Source organism: Coregonus lavaretus, assembly GCF_964263955.1.
Source record: "Coregonus lavaretus genome assembly, chromosome: 10".
NCBI lineage: Eukaryota > Metazoa > Chordata > Actinopteri > Salmoniformes > Salmonidae > Coregonus > Coregonus lavaretus.
The window spans coordinates 31,353,489-31,375,096 of NC_139997.1; the positions used below are offsets into that span (position 1 = coordinate 31,353,489).

A 21,608-nucleotide genomic window follows, 5' to 3' on the forward strand; every position below is an offset into this window, starting at 1 on the left:
TAACTCAGCATGTTAATCTAGCCACAGGAGGACACAGAGCTCACATCTGATGCTAGAGCCCTGCCAAAGAGCCAACAGTTACTCTTACATAATGTCTAAGACTAGAGAGACAGAGTTTTCTGTTTACATCTTTTCCTCAGCACATATTCTTTAGAATCTAAGGAAGGCATAGATGTTTAGAGAATCAGTGGCAAGAATCTAAGTGGTGGATCTGAGCCTGTTTACTTTATCCATGTTGAAGATGGATCTGTTACTCTGCACTGGAAGAGGAAAATAGGAAATGACAAGGGTCAGGGCTGAGTTACCAGCGTTTCTCTTCATTAGCTCTAGGCCTGAGGGTAATCGCTGACTCTTCAGTGTGCCTGTGACATACCGGCAGCGAGTCCGAAGGCCACCCTTTTATGACACACATGGCCTCTCTGTATGAGCGACTGTGTCTTGTGTTTCCAGGGTCCCTACCTCCATGGCAACAGATATTTGCATAGTCTTCTCAGGGAGAGGAGCCTCCTTCCTTGCACTTCATTCCTCTTTAAACTCCCCTAGCATTAATTGGTCTCCCAGCAGCAGAGAACTGATCAATTTCTACTCCTTGGTGCAAAACCAATGGCCCACCACTGGCACTGGCAGCTCTCCAGAAGAGCATCAGACAGACCAAAAACACGAGGAGGCAGAGATTTAACAAAGAGTATGGATTTTTTGTTGTTGAAAATAGATAAAATGGTCAAAGTAGCCTAAAAATGTAGGCCACCCATTAATGGGATATGGTGAAAATTGCTCTGCAAAAAGGTATTTCTCCAGTTTATGGGGTGGGAAATTCCGTTCCAGGTTTCTCTCCTGCTCTGTCTACTCCAGAGCCACCTCCTCTGGGTAAGGCCTGAGGCACAAAGAAATATTGAGCAGTACAATGCCTCCAATTGTCTTTGAATAAATATTTACAATTAAGCAGAGTCCATTCCTTAAAACCGAAATCAGGCGTGTCGAATCCAATGGAAAAGGGTTAAAGCACATGTCAAACTCATTCCACTGAAGGCCAAGTGTTGAAAAGAAAAAACCAAAACCCGCAGACACAGGGCCGTCCATGGAATGAGTTTGACACCCCTGGGTTAAAGACATTGGGTTAAAGACTGTACACTTCCCGGAAACTCCAGTGCATGTTATCAGTGTGATCCGCCAATGATACAGCCAGAACTCCGCCCCCTTTCCAGTTCTCCGGGTAGTCACTAGTTACCATAACCACAAGTTCATAAACCCCGCCTATTTCTACAATTTATCTTCTTAAAATCTGATTTTAAACCCTCACCCTAATCTTAACCCTGACCTTAAATTAAGACCAAAAGCTAATTTATGTTTGTAGGAATTTTTACGATATAGCACATTTTGACTTTGTGGCTGTGGTAACTAGTGGAAACCAGTTCTCCGTTTTCGACTGAGGTCCTTCCTCGTCAGCGCCCCTAGCCGCTCTGCAGCCATGCTGCCTCTGCAATGCTTCAAATAGAGTACCACAGTATGAGTCATAATAACCATAAAGCCTAGCCATCAAACATGGAAATGGTTCCAATCGTTTTTCCACCATTTATTTTTCCCATAGGGCTGTGTTTTGTGTAGGCTTACCCTGGCGTGACGTTTTGATAACCGTGTAAATCTCTCTCAGACAAGTTGACTTTTATCAATATATTCGTCTGTATTTACCCCCAACAAACTAATTAGCTGCTAATGTGGCTATTATAAAGAACTACAAATGCCATGATGTAGCTCAGTTGGTAGAGCATGGTGCTTGCAACGCCAGGGTTGTGGGTTCGATTCCCACGGGGGGCCAGTATGAAACAATTTATGAAAAAAAAAATGTATGCACTCACTAACTGTAAGTCGCTCTGGATAAGAGCGTCTGCTAAATGACTAAAATGTAAAACGTATAGCCTGTCTGCTGCAGAGGGACACGGCGGAGCCACGAGAAAGTGAGTTTTGATCAGTTATGGGCAGGAAAGTGCTGAAAACATGTTGGCTCACCATTTAAGTTATCAGGACCTATTAGGATGATAAATACCAAAGTTTTGGCGCAGGAGCTATTATGAATGAGATACCAATCTCAAAATTGTGATTGAGACATCCCTATACACATATGCATGTCACCAATATCAACACCATCAAACGTTTTTTTCACATGACATTTTATACATTTCTCTTTACCATTTACTTTTTGTCTGTCAAAACTTTACTACTTGCCATACAAAAGGCTGGGTCATGAGTAATCTTTCAAGATTATTTGTCGGTGTGAACGGCTGTACATGGTCTCAGTCAGTGACAAGCAGTATCTTGGTAGTGAAGTGTGTTGGGATTAGTTACTTAAGTAATTTTACTTGTTTAAAATATTACTTTGTGTGGAAAGTAATGTTACTTTCATTAACAAATCATCTCTAAATCAGTTTGTTTGACTGTCAAGGGAGCAAGGCGAGCTGCGTGTATGCACTCACTAACTGTAAGTCGCTCTGGATAAGAGCGTCTGCTAAATGACTAAAATGTAATGATGATCTGGATGAGACTGCCGAATCGAGGCAAAGGTAAGAATCTCTGGATGAACTATCTAATGTTAGCTAAATGCAGTAATTAATAAATTGGCAAAATGTCTTAAGATGTACAGTTGAAGTCGGTAGTTTACATACACCTTAGCCAAATACATTTAAACGCAGTTTTTCACAATTCCTGTCATTTAATCCTAGTAACAATTCCCTGTCTTAGGTCAGTTAGGATCACAACTTTATTTTAAGAATGTGAAATGTCAGAATAATAGTAGAGAGAATTATTTATTTCAGCTTTTATTTCTTTCATCACATTCCCAGTGGGTCAGAAGTTTACATACACTCAATTCGTATTTGGTAGCATTGCCTTTAAATTGTTTCACTTGGGTCAAACGTTTCGGGTAGCCTTCCAAAAGCTTCCCACAATAAGTTGGGTGAATGTTGGCCCATTCCTCCTGACAGAGCTGGTGTAACTGAGTCAGGTTTGTAGGCCTCCTTGCTCACACACGTTTTTTCATTTCTGCCCACAAATGTTCTATAGGATTGAGGTCAGGGCTTTGTGATGGCCACTCCAATACCTTTACTTTGTTGTCCTTAAGCCATTTTGCCACAACTCTGGAAGTATGCTTGGGGTCATTGTCCATTTGGAAGACCCATTTGCGACCAAGCTTTAACTTCCTGACTGATGTCTTGAGATGTTGCTTCAATATATCCACATAATTGTCCTTCCTCATGATGCCATCTATTTTGTGAAGTGCACCAGTCCCTCCTGCAGCAAAGCACCCCCACAGAAAGATGCTGCCACCCCCGTGCTTCACGGTTGGGATGGTGTTCTTCGGCTTGCAAGTACTCCCTTTTTCCTCCAAACATAACGATGGTCATTATGGCCAAACAGTTCTATTTTTGTTTAATCAGACCAGAGGACATTTCTCCAAAAAGTACGATCTTTGTCCCCATGTGCAGTTGCAAACCGCAGTCTGGCTTTTTTATGGCGGTTTTGGAGCAGTGGCTTCTTCCTTGCTGAGCGGCCTTTCAGGTTATGTCGATAGAGGACTTGTTTTACTGTGGATATAGATACTTTTGTACCTGTTTCCTCCAGCATCTTCACAAGGTCCTTTGCTGTTGTTCTGGGATTGATTTGCAATTTCCGCACCAAAGTACGTTCATCTCTAGGAGACAGAACGCGTCTCCTTCCTGAGCGATGTGACGGCTGTGTGGTCCCATGGTGTTTATACTTGCGTACTATTGTTTGTACAGATGAATGTGTTACCTTCAGGTGTTTGGAAATTGCTCCCAAGGATGAACCAGACTTGTGGAGTTCTACAATTATTTTTCTGAGGTCTTGGCTGATTTCTTTTGATTTTCCCATGATGTCAAGCAAAGAGGCACTGAGTTTGAAGGTAGGCCTTGAAATACATCCACAGGTACACCTCCAATTGACTCAAATGATGTCAATTAGCCTATCAGAAGCTTCTAAAGCCATGACATAATTTTCTGGAATTTTCCAAGCTGTTTAAAGGCACAGCCAACTTAGTGTATGTAAACTTCTGACCCACTGGAATTGTGATACAGTAATTATAAGTGAAATAATCTGTCTGTAAACAATTGTTGGAAAAATTACTTGTGTCATGCACAAAGTAGATGTCCTAACCGACTTGCCAAAACTATAGTTTGTTAACAAGAAATTTGTGGAGTGGTTGAATAGCGAGTTTTAATGACTCCAACCTAAGTGTATGTAAACTTCTGACTTCAACTGTACCTGTAAACAAAGGTGCCAGCTAGAGATTATGTGCAGGAGCTTGTAGGGGTTTGTAGTCTTGCATGTCTACATTGATGCTAAATAGAGCCGAATATATTGATAAAAGTCACCTTGTCCGCGAGAGATGTACATGGTTATCAAAACGTCACACCAGGGTACGCCTACACGAAACACAGCCCTTATTTTAAGTGTTTCTAAACTCCCCTATGGAAAAATTAATGGTGGAAAAATGATGGGGTGGAACCATTTCCCTGTTTTGACCGCTAGGTTTTATGGGTATTATGACACCTCCACTGTGGGGATCTATACACACATCAATACACAGTAAACCAATGGGAATACATTGAACAATTGTACCTGCATTCTCACGAGGGGGGTGTGAAAATCGGGCCGCAAGTTGCTCCGTTCTCCTCCTGTTGTTGCACTCCAGTGATTGTTGGCAATGCTCCTATGAATCCACCACAGGAGGTTGGTGTCACCTTATTTGGGTAGGACGGGCTCGTGGTAATGGCTGGAGCATAATTGGTAGAATGGTTTCAAACACATCAACCATATGGAAACCACACATTTGCTGGAGCAATCCACAACAATACTGTTTCCTTATGAATGTAATTTTGTCAGATCATGACATGGGTGTGTGGTTTGTTTGTTTGTTTTCCTGGCTGCCTGTACCATAAGGCCACACTGATGAGGTTTGAGATGTGGGAAGCAACCACTTTGCCTGCATGAGTTGGGCTGAGGTAAAACAGAGTGCAAACGAAAAGACACCGTTGATGTCAGCTTTTATTCTTCTACCAGAGGAACAAGTAGATACTTCCAATACATGACCACCTATAACCCTAGCTCTTGAAAACCTTTATTCTCCATATGTAGGGTTTTCAGTGGTTACATTCGCTCATGCTTGGCCTCCATGTGAACTACAATTCAGACACTGTGTTTTAAAGTTTAGAAACGTCAATAATCATCGCTTTCAAACCGGTTTTCGAAACATATGCTGATATTTACATTTTACATTTTAGTAATTTAGCAGACGCTCTTATCCAGAGCGACTTACAGTTAGTAAGTGCATACGTTTTCATACTGGCCCCCCGTAGGAAACGAACCATGCTCTACCAACTGAGCTACAGGGGACCAGTATGTATGTCCCTTATCTTTCATATCAATGAGAAATAATCTTTCAAATAAAAATATACACTTACTGTAGCAATTTTTCACGGATCCACAAGCTGTGTGTGCCTCCAGTTGACGAACTACACTTCGTCCCATCACGCTTACACACAGGTGTTTGGAGCACGCTAAATAGCTAATTAGCACAGGTGGCTGCCTATGTCTTCCATCTGTCTTCCGTAAACAAGCGATATAATATGGAAATATGGCTGTGTGGGAACCCTAACCGTATAAAGGTGTCTAGTAATTTAACCTTTTGGTTTGAGAAAATTATTTCTCGCTGATATGAAAGATACGTTCCTTATGTTTAAACCGTACTGCAAGCGATGCGTTTTAATGTTCAGAATGAGCGTCGGGATCTTAACAAAACACCCCCGGCCAGAAGATACTATCATCAATAGGTGCTAAAGCAGTTAGCGTCTATGATTGGGTTATAATCCGCACAATCCTCCAAACCAAAGGTTTACTGGTTTCCATGTACAGTTGAAGTCTGAAGTTTACATACACTTTGGTTGGAGTCATTAAAACTCGTTTTTCAACCACTCCACAAATTTCTTGTTAACAAACTATAGTTTTGGCAAGTCGGTTAGGACATCTACTTTGTGCATGACACAAGTAATATTTCCAACAATTGTTTACAGACAGATTATTTCACTTATAATTCACTGTATCACAATTTCAGTGGGTCAGAAGTTTACATACACTAAGTTGACTGTGCCTTTAGACAGCTTGGGAAATTCCAGAAAATGATGCCATGGCTTTAGAAGCTTCTGATAGGCTAATTGACATCATTTGAGTCAATTGGAGGTGTACCTTTGGATGTATTTCAAGGCCTACCTTCAAACTCAGTGCCTCTTTGCTTGACATCATGGGAAAATCAAAAGAAATCAGCCAAGACCTCAGAAAAAAAATGGTAGACCTCCACAAGTCTGGTTCATCCTTGGGAGCAATTTCCAAACACCTGAAGGTACCACGTTCATCTGTACAAACAATAGTACGCAAGTATAAACACCATGGGACCACACAGCCATCATACCGCTCAGGAAAGAGACGCGTTCTGTCTCCTAGAGATGAACGTACTTTGGTGCAAAAAGTGCAAATCAATCCCAGAACAACAGCAAAGGACCTTGTGAAGATGCTGGAGAAACCGGTACAAAAGTATCTATATCCACAGTAAAACGAGTCCTCTATCGACATAACCTGAAAGGCCGCTCAGCAAGGAAGAGCCACTGCTCCAAAACCGCCATAAAAAAGCCAGACTACGGTTTGCAACTGCACAAGGGGACAAAGATCGTACTTTTTGGAGAAATGTCCTCTGGTCTGATGAAACAAAAATAGAACTGTTTGGCCATAATGACCATCGTTATGTTTGGAGGAAAAAGGGGGCAGCTTGCAAGCCGAAGAACACCATCCCAACCGTGAAGCACGGGGGTGGCAGCATCATGCTGTGGGGGTGCTTTACTGCAGGAGGGACTGGTGCACTTCACAAAATAGATGGCATCATGAGGAAGGAAAATGATGTTGATATATTGAAGCAACATCTCAAGACATCAGTCAGGAAGTTAAAGGTTGGTCGCAAATGGGTCTTCCAAATGGACAATGACCCAAGCATACTTCCAAAGTTGTGGCAAAATGACTTAAGGACAACAAAGTCAAGGTATTGGAGTGGCCATCACAAAGCCCTGACCTCAATCCTATAGAACATTTGTGGGCAGAACTGAAAAAGCGTGTGCGAGCAAGGAGGCCTACAAACCTGACTCAGTTACACCAGCTCTGTCAAGAGGAATGGGCCAAAAATGCACCCAATTTATAGTGGGAAGCTAGTGGAAGGCTACCCGAAACGTTTGACCCAAGTTAAACAATTTAAAGGCAATGCTACCAAATACTAATTGAGTGTATGTAAACTTCTGACCCACTGGGAATGTGATGAAATAAATAAAAGCTTAAATAAATCATTCTCTCTACTATTATTCTAACATTTCACATTCTTAAAATAAAGTGGTGATTTTAACTGACCTAAGACAGGGAATTTTTACTAGGATTAAATGTCAGGAATTGTGAAAAACTGAGTCTAAATGTATTTGGATAAGGTGTATGTAAACCTCCGACTTCAACTGTATCTGCTCCATCCGTTCTGTCATGGACAGAAGAGGACCCAAGAGCGCAAGTTCAAAATCAGAGTTCTTTATTGAAGGTTTCAGGCGGGAAGAGGAGTGCCAGGGGTGTCAGGGGTTCCAGGGGTGCTTGGGGCTCTGGGGTTTTTCAGGGTCCTGTGGGTACCTGTGCTCCGGGGGTCACCAAATGTCCGGGGGTGTCCAGTCCAAGTGCTTAGTGTGTGTGTTCCCCAGTGATGGAGCGGCGTATCGGGCTGAGGGTGGTGAAGCGTCTGGGCACGCTCATCTGGTGGTCGGAGACCGGAGGGGCTGAAGATCGGAGAGTAGTCGAGGTCCAGAAGGCAGGTCGGGATAGACGGGGCAGTAGAACAAGGAGGCAGTCAAGAAAGGATCGGTATCACAAACAGGAGTCAGAGCGCAGACAGGCAGGTTACTGGTCCGGGTATGAAGACGATCTGACAGGGCTTGGCTGAAAAACAGGGCTTGATATACTGGGAGAGGTTAGTGGGGAAATGCAGTTCAGCTGGCAGAGTAATTAGAACAGAGTAGGGCGGAGCCAGGTGGAGCTCGTTAGGCAGAGTAGGGAGAGAGTGAGCAGAGTGGCAGAGAATTGAATGCAATTAATGTTGCTACCAGGGAGAGAGAGTGCTCATGACAGGACCCCCCCTCCAAGGGACGGCCCCAGAAGTCCCAAGAACAACATCATGCCGGGAGGGTGGAGGGGAGCAGGCGGCGGGTCAGAACTCCTCCGAGCGGTCCGAGTGAATCTCCTCATCCTCAGAAGGAGCTGGAGGGTCACGGTCGGGAGACAGGACAGGCACTGAGACAGGAGCAGGGTCAGGCACAGGACAGGAAGCAGGGCGGGCAGGACGGCTAGGAACCCCTCTTGGACGGCCCCTACGGATTGCAGGCTGATCAGGATGTAGTCGGTGGAAGTCAGTGATAAGGGTCCGGTCCACTATCCTCCTGGCCGGGATCCAGGTCCTCTCCTCTGGACCATATCCCTCCCAGTCAACGAGGTACTGGAGACCCCTACCCCTTCGCCTAGAGCGGAGCAGCCGCCGGACGGTGAAGACAGGACCGCCATCTACGAGGCGCGGAGGAGGTGGCGCCGGAGCTGCAGGGACCAGGGGACTTTCATGGACCGGCTTGACCTTGGAGACGTGGAAGGTGGGGTGGACCCGCATGGAAGCGGGCAACTGAAGTCGGACCGCCGTTGGACTGATGACTTTCTGCACAGGAAAAGGACCAATGAAGCGAGGGGCCAGCTTTCGTGATTCAACCCGCAGCGGCAGATCCCGGGCAGACAGCCAGACCTTCTGACCAACCCGGTAAGTAGGTGCTGGGGTCCTCCGTCGGTTGGCACCGACGGCGTAGCTGGTTCCAGACTTCAGGAGCACAGTGCGAGCCTGGGCCCAAGTGCGGCGGCAGCGGCGGGCATACGCAAGAGCAGACGGACAGGTGGCATCCGCCTCCTGGCTGGCAAACAGTGGAGGTTGATACCCGTAGACACACTGAAAGGGGGAGAGCCCGGTGGAGGAACTGGTGAGTGAATTATGGGCATATTCCACCCAGAGCAGGTGTTGAGCCCAGGCCCGGGGATTTTGGGAAGCCACACACCTCAGTGCCTTCTCCAGCTCCTGGTTCATGCGTTCAGTCTGGCCGTTTGACTGCGGGTGGAATCCAGACGATAGGCTGGCGGTGGCCCCAAGGAGATGACAGAACTCCTTCCAAAAGGTTGCTGAGAATTGCGGGCCCCGGTCTGACACTATATCCTGGGGTAGGCCATGGATACGAAACACATGTTCCAGGACCACCTGGGAGGTCTCTTTAGCAGAGGGTAGTTTGGGAAGGGGCACGAAGTGGGTCATCTTACTAAAGCGGTCAACAATGGTAAGGATGACTGTGTGTCCGTCAGAGGGCGGAAGGCCCGTAACAAAGTCCAGTGAAACGTGGGACCAGGGCCTCTTGGGTATGAGTAGGGGTTGCAGCAACCCAGCAGGAGGCTGGTTGGGGGTCTTGTTTCGGTTACAAGTGGGACAAGCTCGGATGAATTCTCGGACATCCCGTCTCATCCGCCGCCACCAGAACCGCTGGCGGACCAGATGAAGGGTGCGAGTGATGCCGGGATGACAGGCCAGACGGGATTCGTGCCCCCACTGAATCACAGGTGACCTGAGATTTGCTGGAACAAACAGACGGTTGGGGGCGCTGGTGCTTGGACCTGGCTGGTCCCGAAGAGCCTCCATGACCTGCTTCTCGATCTCCCAGGTGAGGGCCGCTACGACCAAGTGGCTGGGAAGAATGGGGGCTGTCATGGCGGTGGTCTCGTCCTTCTGAAACATCCGGGAAAGAGCATCAGGTTTGATGTTGCGAGATCCCGGGCGGTAGGAGAGCGTGAAATTGAAGCGCGTAAAGAACAGAGACCACCGCTGTTGACGGGAGTTCAGCCTCCTGGCTGTTTGGATATACTCCAGGTTCTTGTGGTCTGTCCACACTACGAATGGTTCCTTTGACCCCTCTAACCAGTGCCGCCATTCTTCAAGGGCGAGCTTGACAGCCAACAGCTCGCGGTTCCCAATGTCGTAGTTGCATTCGGCAGGGGTTAGCCGACGGGAGTAGAAGGCACAGGGGTGCATCTTGCCATCCTCAGCTGCTCTTTGAGAAAGCACTGCACCCACTCCCACGTCCGAAGCATCTACCTCCACCACAAACTGCCTTGCTGCATCTGGCATCTGGAGGATGGGAGCAGAAGTGAAACATGTCTTGAGGATATTGAAGGCCTTATCAGCAGCTGATGTCCATTGGTACGGTTGTTTAGTGCTGGTTAGCGCCGTGAGGGGTGCAGCCACTGTGCTATAGTTTCTGATGAATCTCCTATAAAAGTTGGCAAAGCCCAGGAACTGTTGCAACTTTTTCCGAGACTCAGGAACTGGCCAGGAAGTGACAGCCGACACCTTCGTGAGATCCATCTGAATGCTGCCCTCGGTCACCACATACCCCAGGAATGAAACGGTCTTGGCATGGAACTCGCACTTCTCTGCCTTCACGAAAAGAGAGTTCTCCAGCAGGCGGCGCAGGACCAACTGGACGTGGTGCGTGTGTTCTGACAGAGTCTTTGAGAATATTAAAATATCGTCAAGGTACACAAATACGAACGTATTTAGCATGTCCCTGAGGATATCATTCACTAGGGCTTGAAAAACTGCTGGGGCATTGGTGAGGCCGAAGGGCATGACGAGATATTCATAGTGGCCGGTTGGTGTGTTGAACGCTGTCTTCCATTCGTCTCCCTCCCTCATCCGCACCAGATGGTAGGCATTGCGAAGGTCCAGCTTTGTGAATACAGTGGCTCCCTGCAGCAGTTCGAAGGCAGACGAAAGTAAGGGCAGTGGGTAGCGATTCTTAACCGTGATGTCGTTCAGACCCCGGTAATCTATGCATGGACGAAGAGAACCGTCCTTCTTGCCGACAAAGAAGAATCCCGCTCCTGCGGGGGAAGATGACGGTCTAATTATCCCGGCGGCAAGAGAGTCATTAATGTAGTCCTCCATGGCCTTTCTTTCCGGGGCTGACAGTGAATACAGACGACCCTTGGGAGGTGCTGTGCCAGGCAGGAGATCAATCGCGCAGTCATAGGGTCTGTGTGGGGGTAGAGATGTCGCCTTGGATTTGTTGAACACCTCTTTCAGGCTGTGGTAACAGGCCGGAACATTGGATATGTCGGGGGTAGCGCTAGATCTTTCCCGGTGAACGGGCAGGGTGGCCCCCCTTAAACAGGTCTGGTGACAACTCCTTCCCCACTCACGGACTGTTCCTGTCTCCCAGTCGATGTGGGGGTTGTGCTGACGGAGCCACGGGTATCCAAGAATGAGTGGTTGGCCAGGTGAGTGTAGGAGGTGAAACTGGATGGACTCCTGGTGGTTTCCTGACAGCAGGATTGTCACAGGGGCGGAGATATGAGTGACAGTGCCAAGATGATGCCCATCCAGGGCTCGTGCAGGAATGGGTTGTGTCAGTTGATGATGGTTCACGCCCAGTTGCTGTGCAAGCTCAGGGTCCATGATGTTTGCTTCGGCTCCGGAATCCACAAGGGCGGCCAATGTATGAGTCTTGTCAGAAAGCTGAAGGCGGAGATGAAGCAGGGTCTTTCGGATGGAGGGAGACTGAAGGCTTGTTGAGCTCACCCGGATCTCCCCTACACCTGGTGAGCTGCGGCTTTTGCCGGACAAGTGGCGACACGGTGATTTTCGCCACCACAGTAGAGGCAAAGGTTGGAGCTTAGACGGCGCCGACGCTCCTCGGGAGTCAGAGAGGCACGGCCAATCTCCATGGGCTCAGGCTGATTGAGTTGGCTATGGGACTTGACAGGCAGGGGCTGGACAGAAGCGGTATCGACCCGAGTGCGGATGGCAGGTTGACTGAGACGGCCCTTCTCCCTCCTCCGGGTCTGTATACGGCGGTCAATGCGGACGGCAAGGTCAATGGCGGCATCAAGCGTTGAGGGCGGGTCATGGGAAACAAGCTCGTCTTTGATATAGTCCGCCAGGCTATGGAGGAAGGCTTGCACCAGTGCCTCTGGGTTAAACGAGCTTTGACTGGCCAGGGTACGAAAGTCAATGGAGAAGTCTGCCACTGTCCGATTGCCCTGACGGATGGTGAGCAGAGCTTGTGACGCTTCGGCTGTTGGCGAGCCTAGGTCAAAGACCTTTAACATCTCCTCCTCAAAGGCACTGAAGGAGGCACAGGCTGGGGTTTGCCGGTCGAATTCCGCCGTTCCCCACAACCGAGCTCGACCGGTGAGATGTGTGATGACATACCCCACCTTGGCTCCCTCTGTTGAGAAAGTCCTGGGCTGTAGTGCAAACTGGATTCGGCAGCTGCTCAAGAATGGTCTTACTTGCTTCTGGTTGCCATCAAAACGTTCCGGGTTCCCAATCTTTGGTTCAGGAGCGTGGGGATCTGGTGGCAGCACTGCCGGGCCTGCAGCATTGGGACCTCCAGCGGAGGGATGAAGGAGTGTCGGTGGTACAGGAACAGAAGGACCAGGGGGGGGTGCAGGTGGAGTAGCCGGGTTTGAGAGTAGTTGCAGGGCTTGGGCTAGCTGTTGTTGCTGCAGTTGGAACTGTTGTTGCTGCTGGTTGAATAGCTGGAGAAGGGAAGCGATGTCGCCAGCCATCCGATTTATGTCTCCCTCAGAGCGTTCCAGTCGCTGTAGGGCAGTCATCTCTGGCTCTTCTTCCATCGTGGTCAGGAAGTGCGCTGGGTCCATGATGGTCAGATCGTTCTGTCATGGACAGAAGAGGACCCAAGAGCGCAAGTTCAAAATCAGAGTTCTTTATTGAAGGTTTCAGGCGGGAAGAGGAGTGCCAGGGGTGTCAGGGGTTCCAGGGGTGCTTGGGGCTCTGGGGTTTTTCAGGGTCCTGTGGGTACCTGTGCTCCGGGGGTCACCAAATGTCCGGGGGTGTCCAGTCCAAGTGCTTAGTGTGTGTGTTCCCCAGTGATGGAGCGGCGTATCGGGCTGAGGGTGGTGAAGCGTCTGGGCACGCTCATCTGGTGGTCGGAGACCGGAGGGGCTGAAGATCGGAGAGTAGTCGAGGTCCAGAAGGCAGGTCGGGATAGACGGGGCAGTAGAACAAGGAGGCAGTCAAGAAAGGATCGGTATCACAAACAGGAGTCAGAGCGCAGACAGGCAGGTTACTGGTCCGGGTATGAAGACGATCTGACAGGGCTTGGCTGAAAAACAGGGCTTGATATACTGGGAGAGGTTAGTGGGGAAATGCAGTTCAGCTGGCAGAGTAATTAGAACAGAGTAGGGCGGAGCCAGGTGGAGCTCGTTAGGCAGAGTAGGGAGAGAGTGAGCAGAGTGGCAGAGAATTGAATGCAATTAATGTTGCTACCAGGGAGAGAGAGTGCTCATGACACGTTCATAATGTGAAAATTATGTAAACTTGTTTGCCATATACACTGTTGCTTTCAAACTTTGTGCTCTGCATATTTAATAAAAATAAATATTTTCTTATTTATTTTCTTTCAATATAATGTTACGATAAGTCTCCTGTAGCTGAAAAAGCTATAGTTTGTGAAAGGTAACATAACCATTATGATAATTTCCTTCCGCTCATAAAACAGCTGTTATCTCTGACAAGAAATATCATCAACCCAATGAACCCTGCCATTTCTCTGTGTAACTACAAATACAGAAAGACATTCATGAAATAATAACAACATTGCAATGGTACTATAAAATGAAGCACATTTAGTTGTAAGTTGTTTCCACTCATAATAGTTGCACTGTTATAGCTATTGTAGTTGGAGAGCAAATCAAATCAAATCAAATCAATTTTTTTTGGTCACATGCGCCGAATACAACAGGTGCAGACATTACAGTGAAATGCTTACTTACAGCCCTTAACCAACAGTGCATTTATTTTTAACAAAAAAAGTAAAAATAAAACAACAACAAAAAAAGTGTTGAGAGAAAAAAGAGCAGAAGTAAAATAAAGTGACAGTAGGGAGGCTATATATACAGGGGGGTACCGTTGCAGAGTCAATGTGCGGGGGCACCGGCTAGTTGAGGTAGTTGAGGTAATATGTACATGTGGGTAGAGTTAAAGTGACTATGCATAAATAAACAGAGTAGCAGCAGCGTAAAAAGGATGGGGTGGGGGGGCAGTGCAAATAGTCTGGGTAGCCATGATTAGCTGTTCAGGAGTCTTATGGCTTGGGGGTAGAAGCTGTTGAGAAGTCTTTTGGACCTAGACTTGGCACTCCGGTACCGCTTGCCGTGCGGTAGCAGAGAGAACAGTCTATGACTAGGGTGGCTGGAGTCTTTGACAATTTTGAGGGCCTTCCTCTGACACCGCCTGGTATAGAGGTCCTGGATGGCAGGAAGCTTGGCCCCAGTGATGTACTGGGCCGTACGCACTACCCTCTGTAGTGCCTTGCGGTCGGAGGCAAAGCAGTTGCCATACCAGGCGGTGATGCAACCAGTCAGGATGCTCTCGATGGTGCAGCTGTAGAATTTTTTGAGGATCTGAGGACCCATGCCAAATCTTTTCAGTCTCCTGAGGGGGAATAGGCTTTGTCGTGCCCTCTTCACGACTGTCTTGGTGTGTTTGGACAATGATAGTTCGTTGGTGATGTGGACACCAAGGAACTTGAAGCTCTCAACCTGTTCCACTACAGCCCCGTCGATGAGAATGGGGGCGTGCTCAGTCCTCTTTTTTTTCCTGTAGTCCACAATCATCTCCTTTGTCTTGGTCACGTTGAGGGAGAGGTTGTTGTCCTGGCACCACACGGCCAGGTCTCTGACCTCCTCCCTATAGGCTGTCTCATCGTTGTCGGTGGTCAGGCCTACCACTGTTGTGTCGTCGGCAAACTTAATGATGGTGTTGGAGTCGTGCCTGGCCATGCAGTCATGGGTGAACAGAGAGTACAGGAGGGGACTGAGCACGCACCCCTGAGGGGCCCCCGTGTTGAGGATCAGTGTGGCAGATGTGTTGTTACCTACCCTTACCACCTGGGGGCGGCCCGTCAGGAAGTCCAGGATCCAGTTGCAGAGGGAGGTGTTTAGTCCCAGGATCCTTAGCTTATTGATGAGCTTAGAGGGCACTATGGTGTTGAATGCTGAGCTATAGTCAATGAATAGCATTCTCACGTAGGTGTTCCTCTTGTCCAGGTGGGAAAGGGCAGTGTGGAGTGCAATAGAGATTGCATCATCTGTGGATCTGTTGGGGCGGTATGCAAATTGGAGTGGGTCTAGGGTTTCTGGGATAATGGTGTTGATGTGAGCCATGACCAGCCTTTCAAAGCACTTCATGGCTACAGACGTCAGTGCTACGGGTTGGTAGTCATTTAGGCAGGTTATCTTAGAGTCCTTGGGCACGGGGACTATGGTGGTCTGCTTGAAACATGTTGGTATTACAGACTCAGTCAGGGACATGTTTAAAATGTCAGTGAAGACACTTGCCAGTTGGTCAGCACATGCTCGGAGTACACGTCCTGGTAATCCGTCTGGCCCTGCGGCCTTGTGAAAGTTGACCTGCTTAAAAGTCTTACTCACATCTGCTACGGAGAGCGTGATCACATAGTCATCCGGAACAGCTGGTGCTCTCATGCATGCTTCAGTGTTGCTTGCCTCGAAGCGAGCATAGAAGTGGTTTAGCTCATCTGGTAGGCTTGTGTCACTGGGCAGCTCGCGGCTGTGCTTCCCTTTGTAGTCTGTAATAGTTTTCAAGCCCTGCCACATCCGACGAGCGTCAGAGCCAGTGTAGTACGATTCAATCTTAGTCCTGTATTGACTCTTTGCCTGTTTGATGGTTCGTCGGAGGTCATAGCGGGATTTCTTATAAGCGTCCGGGTTAGAGTCCCGTTCCTTGAAAGCGGCAGCTCTACCCTTTAGCTCAGTGCGGATGTTTCCTGTAATCCATGGCTTCTGGTTGGGGTATGTACGTACGGTCACTGTGGGGACGACATCATCGATGCACTTATTGATGAAGCCAGTGACTGATGTGGTGTACTCCTCAATGCTGTCTGAAGAATCCCGGAACATGTTCCAGTCTGTGCTAGCAAAACAGTCCTGTAGCTTAGCATCTGCGTCATCTGACCACTTTTTTATTAACCGAGTCACTTGTGCTTCCTGCTTTAGTTTTTGCTTATAAGCAGGAATCAGGAGAATAGGGGGCACATGTAAAAGTCTTGTGAATGTGTTTGTGAAGATGATGAGGGCCATATAGGCTACTGTGGAGTAATTAAGAATCACAATGAGTGTGTGTTTCCAACCTAGAGACATCTTCAAATAACTACAGTTATACAATTATGCTTTTTAAATTAGATTCAGGATTTTGATCACGCTACTCTGCATGTCATATAAATGTATTGTATTTTTATTGCCCTCTATTATTGAGGATGTCCATGTGCAAGGTAAGCTGCTTTAAAGATAAAATCATTGTAAAGTAGTTAACATACTGAATTATTGTCCATTTCAAACCAGGAGTACAATTTATCACACATAATGTATTGTCATTTCCTCAACTTGACTTTGATCATTTTCTTACATAATGTAAGGGGCCAGTATATGAATGCAGTATCACAACGTGCTCAGAGAGAGAGCGTAATGTTGTGTATTCATAGCAAGAAAGTTTAAACTAAAGATTAATTTGCATTTTCATATACAGTATTTAGGCACCCATTATTGTAAGAGTCAATAAAACCTGTGGAGGAAGAGATAGTTTGCAGCTATACTGACACTGGCTTATGCATACGCAGCCATGAGTCATTCAAGAACATTTGACATGGTTTTCAATTTCATGATTTGCAATACATTCTTGTGATCCAAAAACAGTCATGGGTTTGCATTTGGTTTGAGTTCTATCGGAAATAACTGTAATTCACAAGGCTTGTTCTGTGCAAACATGGCTGAAGGCCTTGCCTGTGTCAGGCAGTGATTTTCCAGATGTGTTGGACCAGTCTCGCTGCAGACACTTTGCTGTGATGAGATCAGTCTCTTCATTGCTGCTGCAACACAACGTTATGAGGCTCAGACACACCTCGCGTGCTCTTTATAATCAAAGCAGGTGACACTGCCAGACATCTGCAGACTGCAGTTAACTGGCCAATTGTAAACAACTCAACTCAAATCATTTTCTTATGGATTTTTAAACAATAATAGAAAGGTTTATATATTTGATGACTTATGGTGATCAAATCAAATCAAATCAAATTTTATTTGTCACGTACACGTGTTTAGCAGATGTTATCACGGGTGTAGCGAAATGCTTGTGCTTTTAGCTCTGACAGTGCAGTAATATATAACAAGTAATATCTTACAATTTCACAACATATACCCAATACACACAAATCTAAGTAAGGAATGGAATTTAAGAATATATACATATATACATAAATTATATGGACAAGCAATGACAGAGCGGCATGGACTAAGATACAGTAGAATATTATAGAATACAGTATAGACATATGAGATGAGTAATGCAAGATATGTAAACATTATTAAAGTGACTAGTGTTCCATTTCTTAAAGTGACCAGTGATTTCAATAGGCAGCAGCAGCCTCTAATGTGCTAGTGATGGCTATTTAACAGTCTGATGGCCTTGAGATAGAAGCTGTTTTTCATTCTCTCGGTCCCAGCTTTGATGCACCTGTACTGACCTCGCCTTCTGGATGATAGCGGGGTGAACAGGCAGTGGCTCGGGTGGTTGATGTCCTTGATGATCTTTTTGGCCTTCCTGTGACATCGGGTGCTGTAGGTGTCCTGGAGGGCGGGTAGTTTGCCCCCGGTAATGCGTTCGGCAGACCGCACCACCCTCTGGAGAGCCCTGCGGTTGCGGGTAGTGAAGCTTCCGTACCAGGCGGTGATACAGCCCGACAGGATGCTCTCAATTGTGCATCTGTAAAAGTTTGTGAGGGTTTTAGGTGCCAAGCCAAATTTCTTCAGCCTCCTAAGGTTGAGTAGGCTCTGTTGTGCCTTCTTCACCACACTGTCTGCGTGGGTGGACCATTTCAGTCAACTCTTCTTACTCTAAAGGGCAAACTCTAATAGCCTACTGGTGGATCCAGATAAGATAATTGTCAATGCCTCTTGTCTTTATTCAATCTGATTTAGGAACCAAGGTGTTTACAAAATCTAAAATGGTCCGAAATACCCACCCATTCTTGATTAAGATGACTTATTCAACTTCTTTAACAAGAGGACAAAATAAGGAGAAACATTTTTGTATTAGCTTATTCTTGACCACTCCTTGGTTAGCCAGCATCTGCCTCCTCAGTTTATACTGCAGACTGATCAATTCCCTCTCTAACTCTGCCCACCCAATTTCCTAGCATCCTTGGGCAAGTAAGTGCTGGCTCAGATGCCTGCTGCATCTTCTTGATGAAATGGCATTACTACTAAAAGGTCAGCTTCACTATCAAGTCCCAAGAAAGGCTTTTACCAACCCTCATTTATTTATTGTGCAATTATAGCCTACTACACTCAGTTACCATGCAGATTGTGGCCACGTAAAATAGAAAATGTCTACTTGGATGTCTGACCCACCCTTAGCACTCTGGTATGATAAAGATGTTGATAGACATCTGGATCCAGGATCCAAGAGAAATTGGATTGTTGTTGAGTTGGATGATATATTGTGCAAATACTCTGAGTAGAGATCGTTCAACAACTATTTAAAACAGGTCGTTTTACCCTACTTATTTCCACTGAAACTATACACTCTCACCTCAAGATTTAGCTGAGTAAGCAGCTGATGTGTCATTGTGTCAGAAGATGTACTACTACCAGTGCTTGGGAAATGGACAGGATGGAGCTGTGTTGACTTATCAAAAATGTATATTTGACAGAAAGGTCCTGATGAAATGTGGGATGATTCAGTTCTAAGCAAGTGGATCTGTGGCAAGCCCTGTTTGACTTTTGTGGGCAAATGAATTGAAGTTGTTCTCATTTGCTGCACATACACACAGCAAGAGTAACATTAATTGTTTATAGCCTATTAGTAGTGGCTTCACCTGTTATCTGTTACCAGTGGTAAAAATACTTTATAAAGTACTACTTAAGTAGTTTTTTTGGGTATCTGTACTTTACTTTACTGCGCTTATCAAAAGAACATCCCTGGTCATCCCTACTGCCTCTGATCTGGCGGACTCACTAAACACAAATGCTTCATTTGTAAATTATGTATGAGTGTTGGAGTGTGCCCCTGGCTATCTGTCAAACCGTCTGGTTTGCTTAATATAAGGAATTTGAAATGGTTTATACTTTTACTTTTGATACTTAAGTACATTTGAGCAATTCCATTTATTTTTTATACTTAAGTATATTTAAAACTAAATACTTTTAGACTTTTACTCAAGCAATATTTTACTGGGTGACGTTCACATTTACTTGAGTCATTTTCTACTAAGGTATCTTTACTTTTAATCAAGTATGACAATTGAGTACTTTTTCCACCACTGTCTGTTACCCGTCAAATCAGGTCAACTGTAGGCATCAAGCCTATTGAGGAATACGATCTAGTTATAAAAAGTGAGTGGTTTGACGATAAATATAATACACACCACATCGACCAGATAAACATGTGAATATATTTAAGGCCGTGAATTCAAGAGGCCTACAAAACTCCAATATCATGATTTTATTGTAAGGGATTTTATTGTAAATCGATTAAACCCTTTGACCCACAGCTTTCACCCGTGCGGAACAAGAGTAGCCTACGCAAGTAGGAACTGACGTGCAATCACGAGGACGAATGATGTGGCAAAAATCAAAGGATGAATCGCAAAGAAATAGTACCAATGCATCCTTATCTCCAAAATGGCATGCTTCCTTTACACACTAGTCAATTTTCCTGGATGGTATAAAAATGAATAGGTTTCAATGGTGAATATCCTACATCAGTTTAATCATGATTAGAAATGACACTTTTTGAAACATGAATATCTGTATTCGTCCGCCCGACTGAAGTACACAGCCATTTCCGGATTGTTTCTCTTCTCCTGAGCAGCTGCCACCGCCATTGCAGGTCCAGGGTGTTCAGTGCAGCTGCAGCCGTCCGTCATCAGGGGAAGCGCTCAAGTAAACAGCAAAAGGACGAATAAAATCACCATCACATTTTCATACAAGACTTCGAGTCTACCCAATTGGACTGTAAACTAGCAGTTCCCTGGCTGTCCGGCTAGGATCTGAGAAGAAGCCGTAGTTTGTTAGCATTACTTGGAGAATCGGGAGGAGAGCAGAGGAACCGTCATGGCTCAGATTCTGCCTATCCGCTTTCAGGAGCACCTGCAGGTATGTTGTCTGTTGAATGAATGGTAATATTTCGGAAAAATTATCATCTATTACTTTCCTCATATTCATTGTTCCATAGGACACCAAAATAACCGATAATTAAGCGAGCGTCACTGATCTCTGAATGAAAAATAGCTCTCAGTCTCAACATAATGTGAGTTAGCTTAGCTAACTAGTTAGCTTATGACACATCGTCTCCCGGCTCGGTGGGAAGCTGACACTAGCGATGGATGATATTAGTTGGCTAGATATCGTTTCTACCTAGTTACCTTACCCGGTGGTGTGGATGGCGAGGTCGTTAGTAGGCAGATAAGCTATTATTGTTGATATTGGCTAGCTAAAATAAAGTATAGTTCGCTAACTAACCTGTAACAAACTCTAGTTAACTACTCACGTATGTGTCGCGAAGTGGCTAGCAATTTAGTTAGCTAGCTACCTTGCTAAGGAAATAATGGAATAGCAATTCACCATCAATCGCAAACTACGATGTCGGGTGTTTTGGTGTTTTAAGGCATATAACTTTATAGCTAACGTTCGCTAGTTAGCTAGGTAACTAAATTGCTGACCATTCTACCCGGATCAAAGATTAGTTAGCTGACTTTAGCCAGCCGCTTAGCTAACGTTCTTCCCCGTCACACATCTGACTTATCTCAAGCGACTTGAGTTTGAATTGCCAACCCACCATTTACACTTGTTCTTGCCCCAGTTTTGAAAGTCTGGTCTAGCTCAGCCAGCTGAGCGAGGTCTTTAGCTAACACCAAGCCTCATAGTTAGTACTCAAGAATAGGCAACGTTTGTATTTCTGTCCCTAACAGTAACAATCATATCCGTTCATTCATGCCGATTGCCTAACGATTGTAGTGCTTTGCTGGTGGTAGTGAATGGACATTACCTCCTAGGTACACACACCATGATAGTATGAGAGAGCATGTCATCAGCAGGTGTATGGCACACCTTCACACGTAAGCAGACTTTGTTATGTGATTTTTAATGAATGTGTACCGACCAGTGATGTCCCATATCACAGATGACACTTTATAATTACTGTTCTGTTAATGAAATAAGACTCTTGAGCAGGTTGGCTGTAGCTTATGGTCAGTGGACGATTACCTCAAGCACTAAAATGCTCCACAAATGACACCTGACATAGAACACTGTGGGTTGTGAAGTCTCAGGCCAATGAAACAAATGAGGACTCTTCCTATATTATCAGGGAATATGTGTGAATGGGAATGTTTGTGGTTTTG

At 46.0% G+C, this 21,608-nt stretch overlaps 1 protein-coding gene across 1 annotated transcript in view; it reads left to right on the forward strand.

The window, feature by feature from the left end:
• Nucleotides 1-20,219: 20,219 nt before the first annotated feature.
• The window catches only part of LOC311136256 (clathrin heavy chain 1-like), a 77,313-nt gene continuing 75,924 nt past the window's right edge, over nucleotides 20,220-21,608 (forward strand). The window contains exon 1 of the mRNA XM_084170387.1: nucleotides 20,220-20,361. Within this exon, the coding sequence (XP_084026513.1) occupies nucleotides 20,320-20,361 (42 nt within the window). The 5' untranslated portion in view covers nucleotides 20,220-20,319. The remainder of the gene's footprint in view (nucleotides 20,362-21,608) is intronic.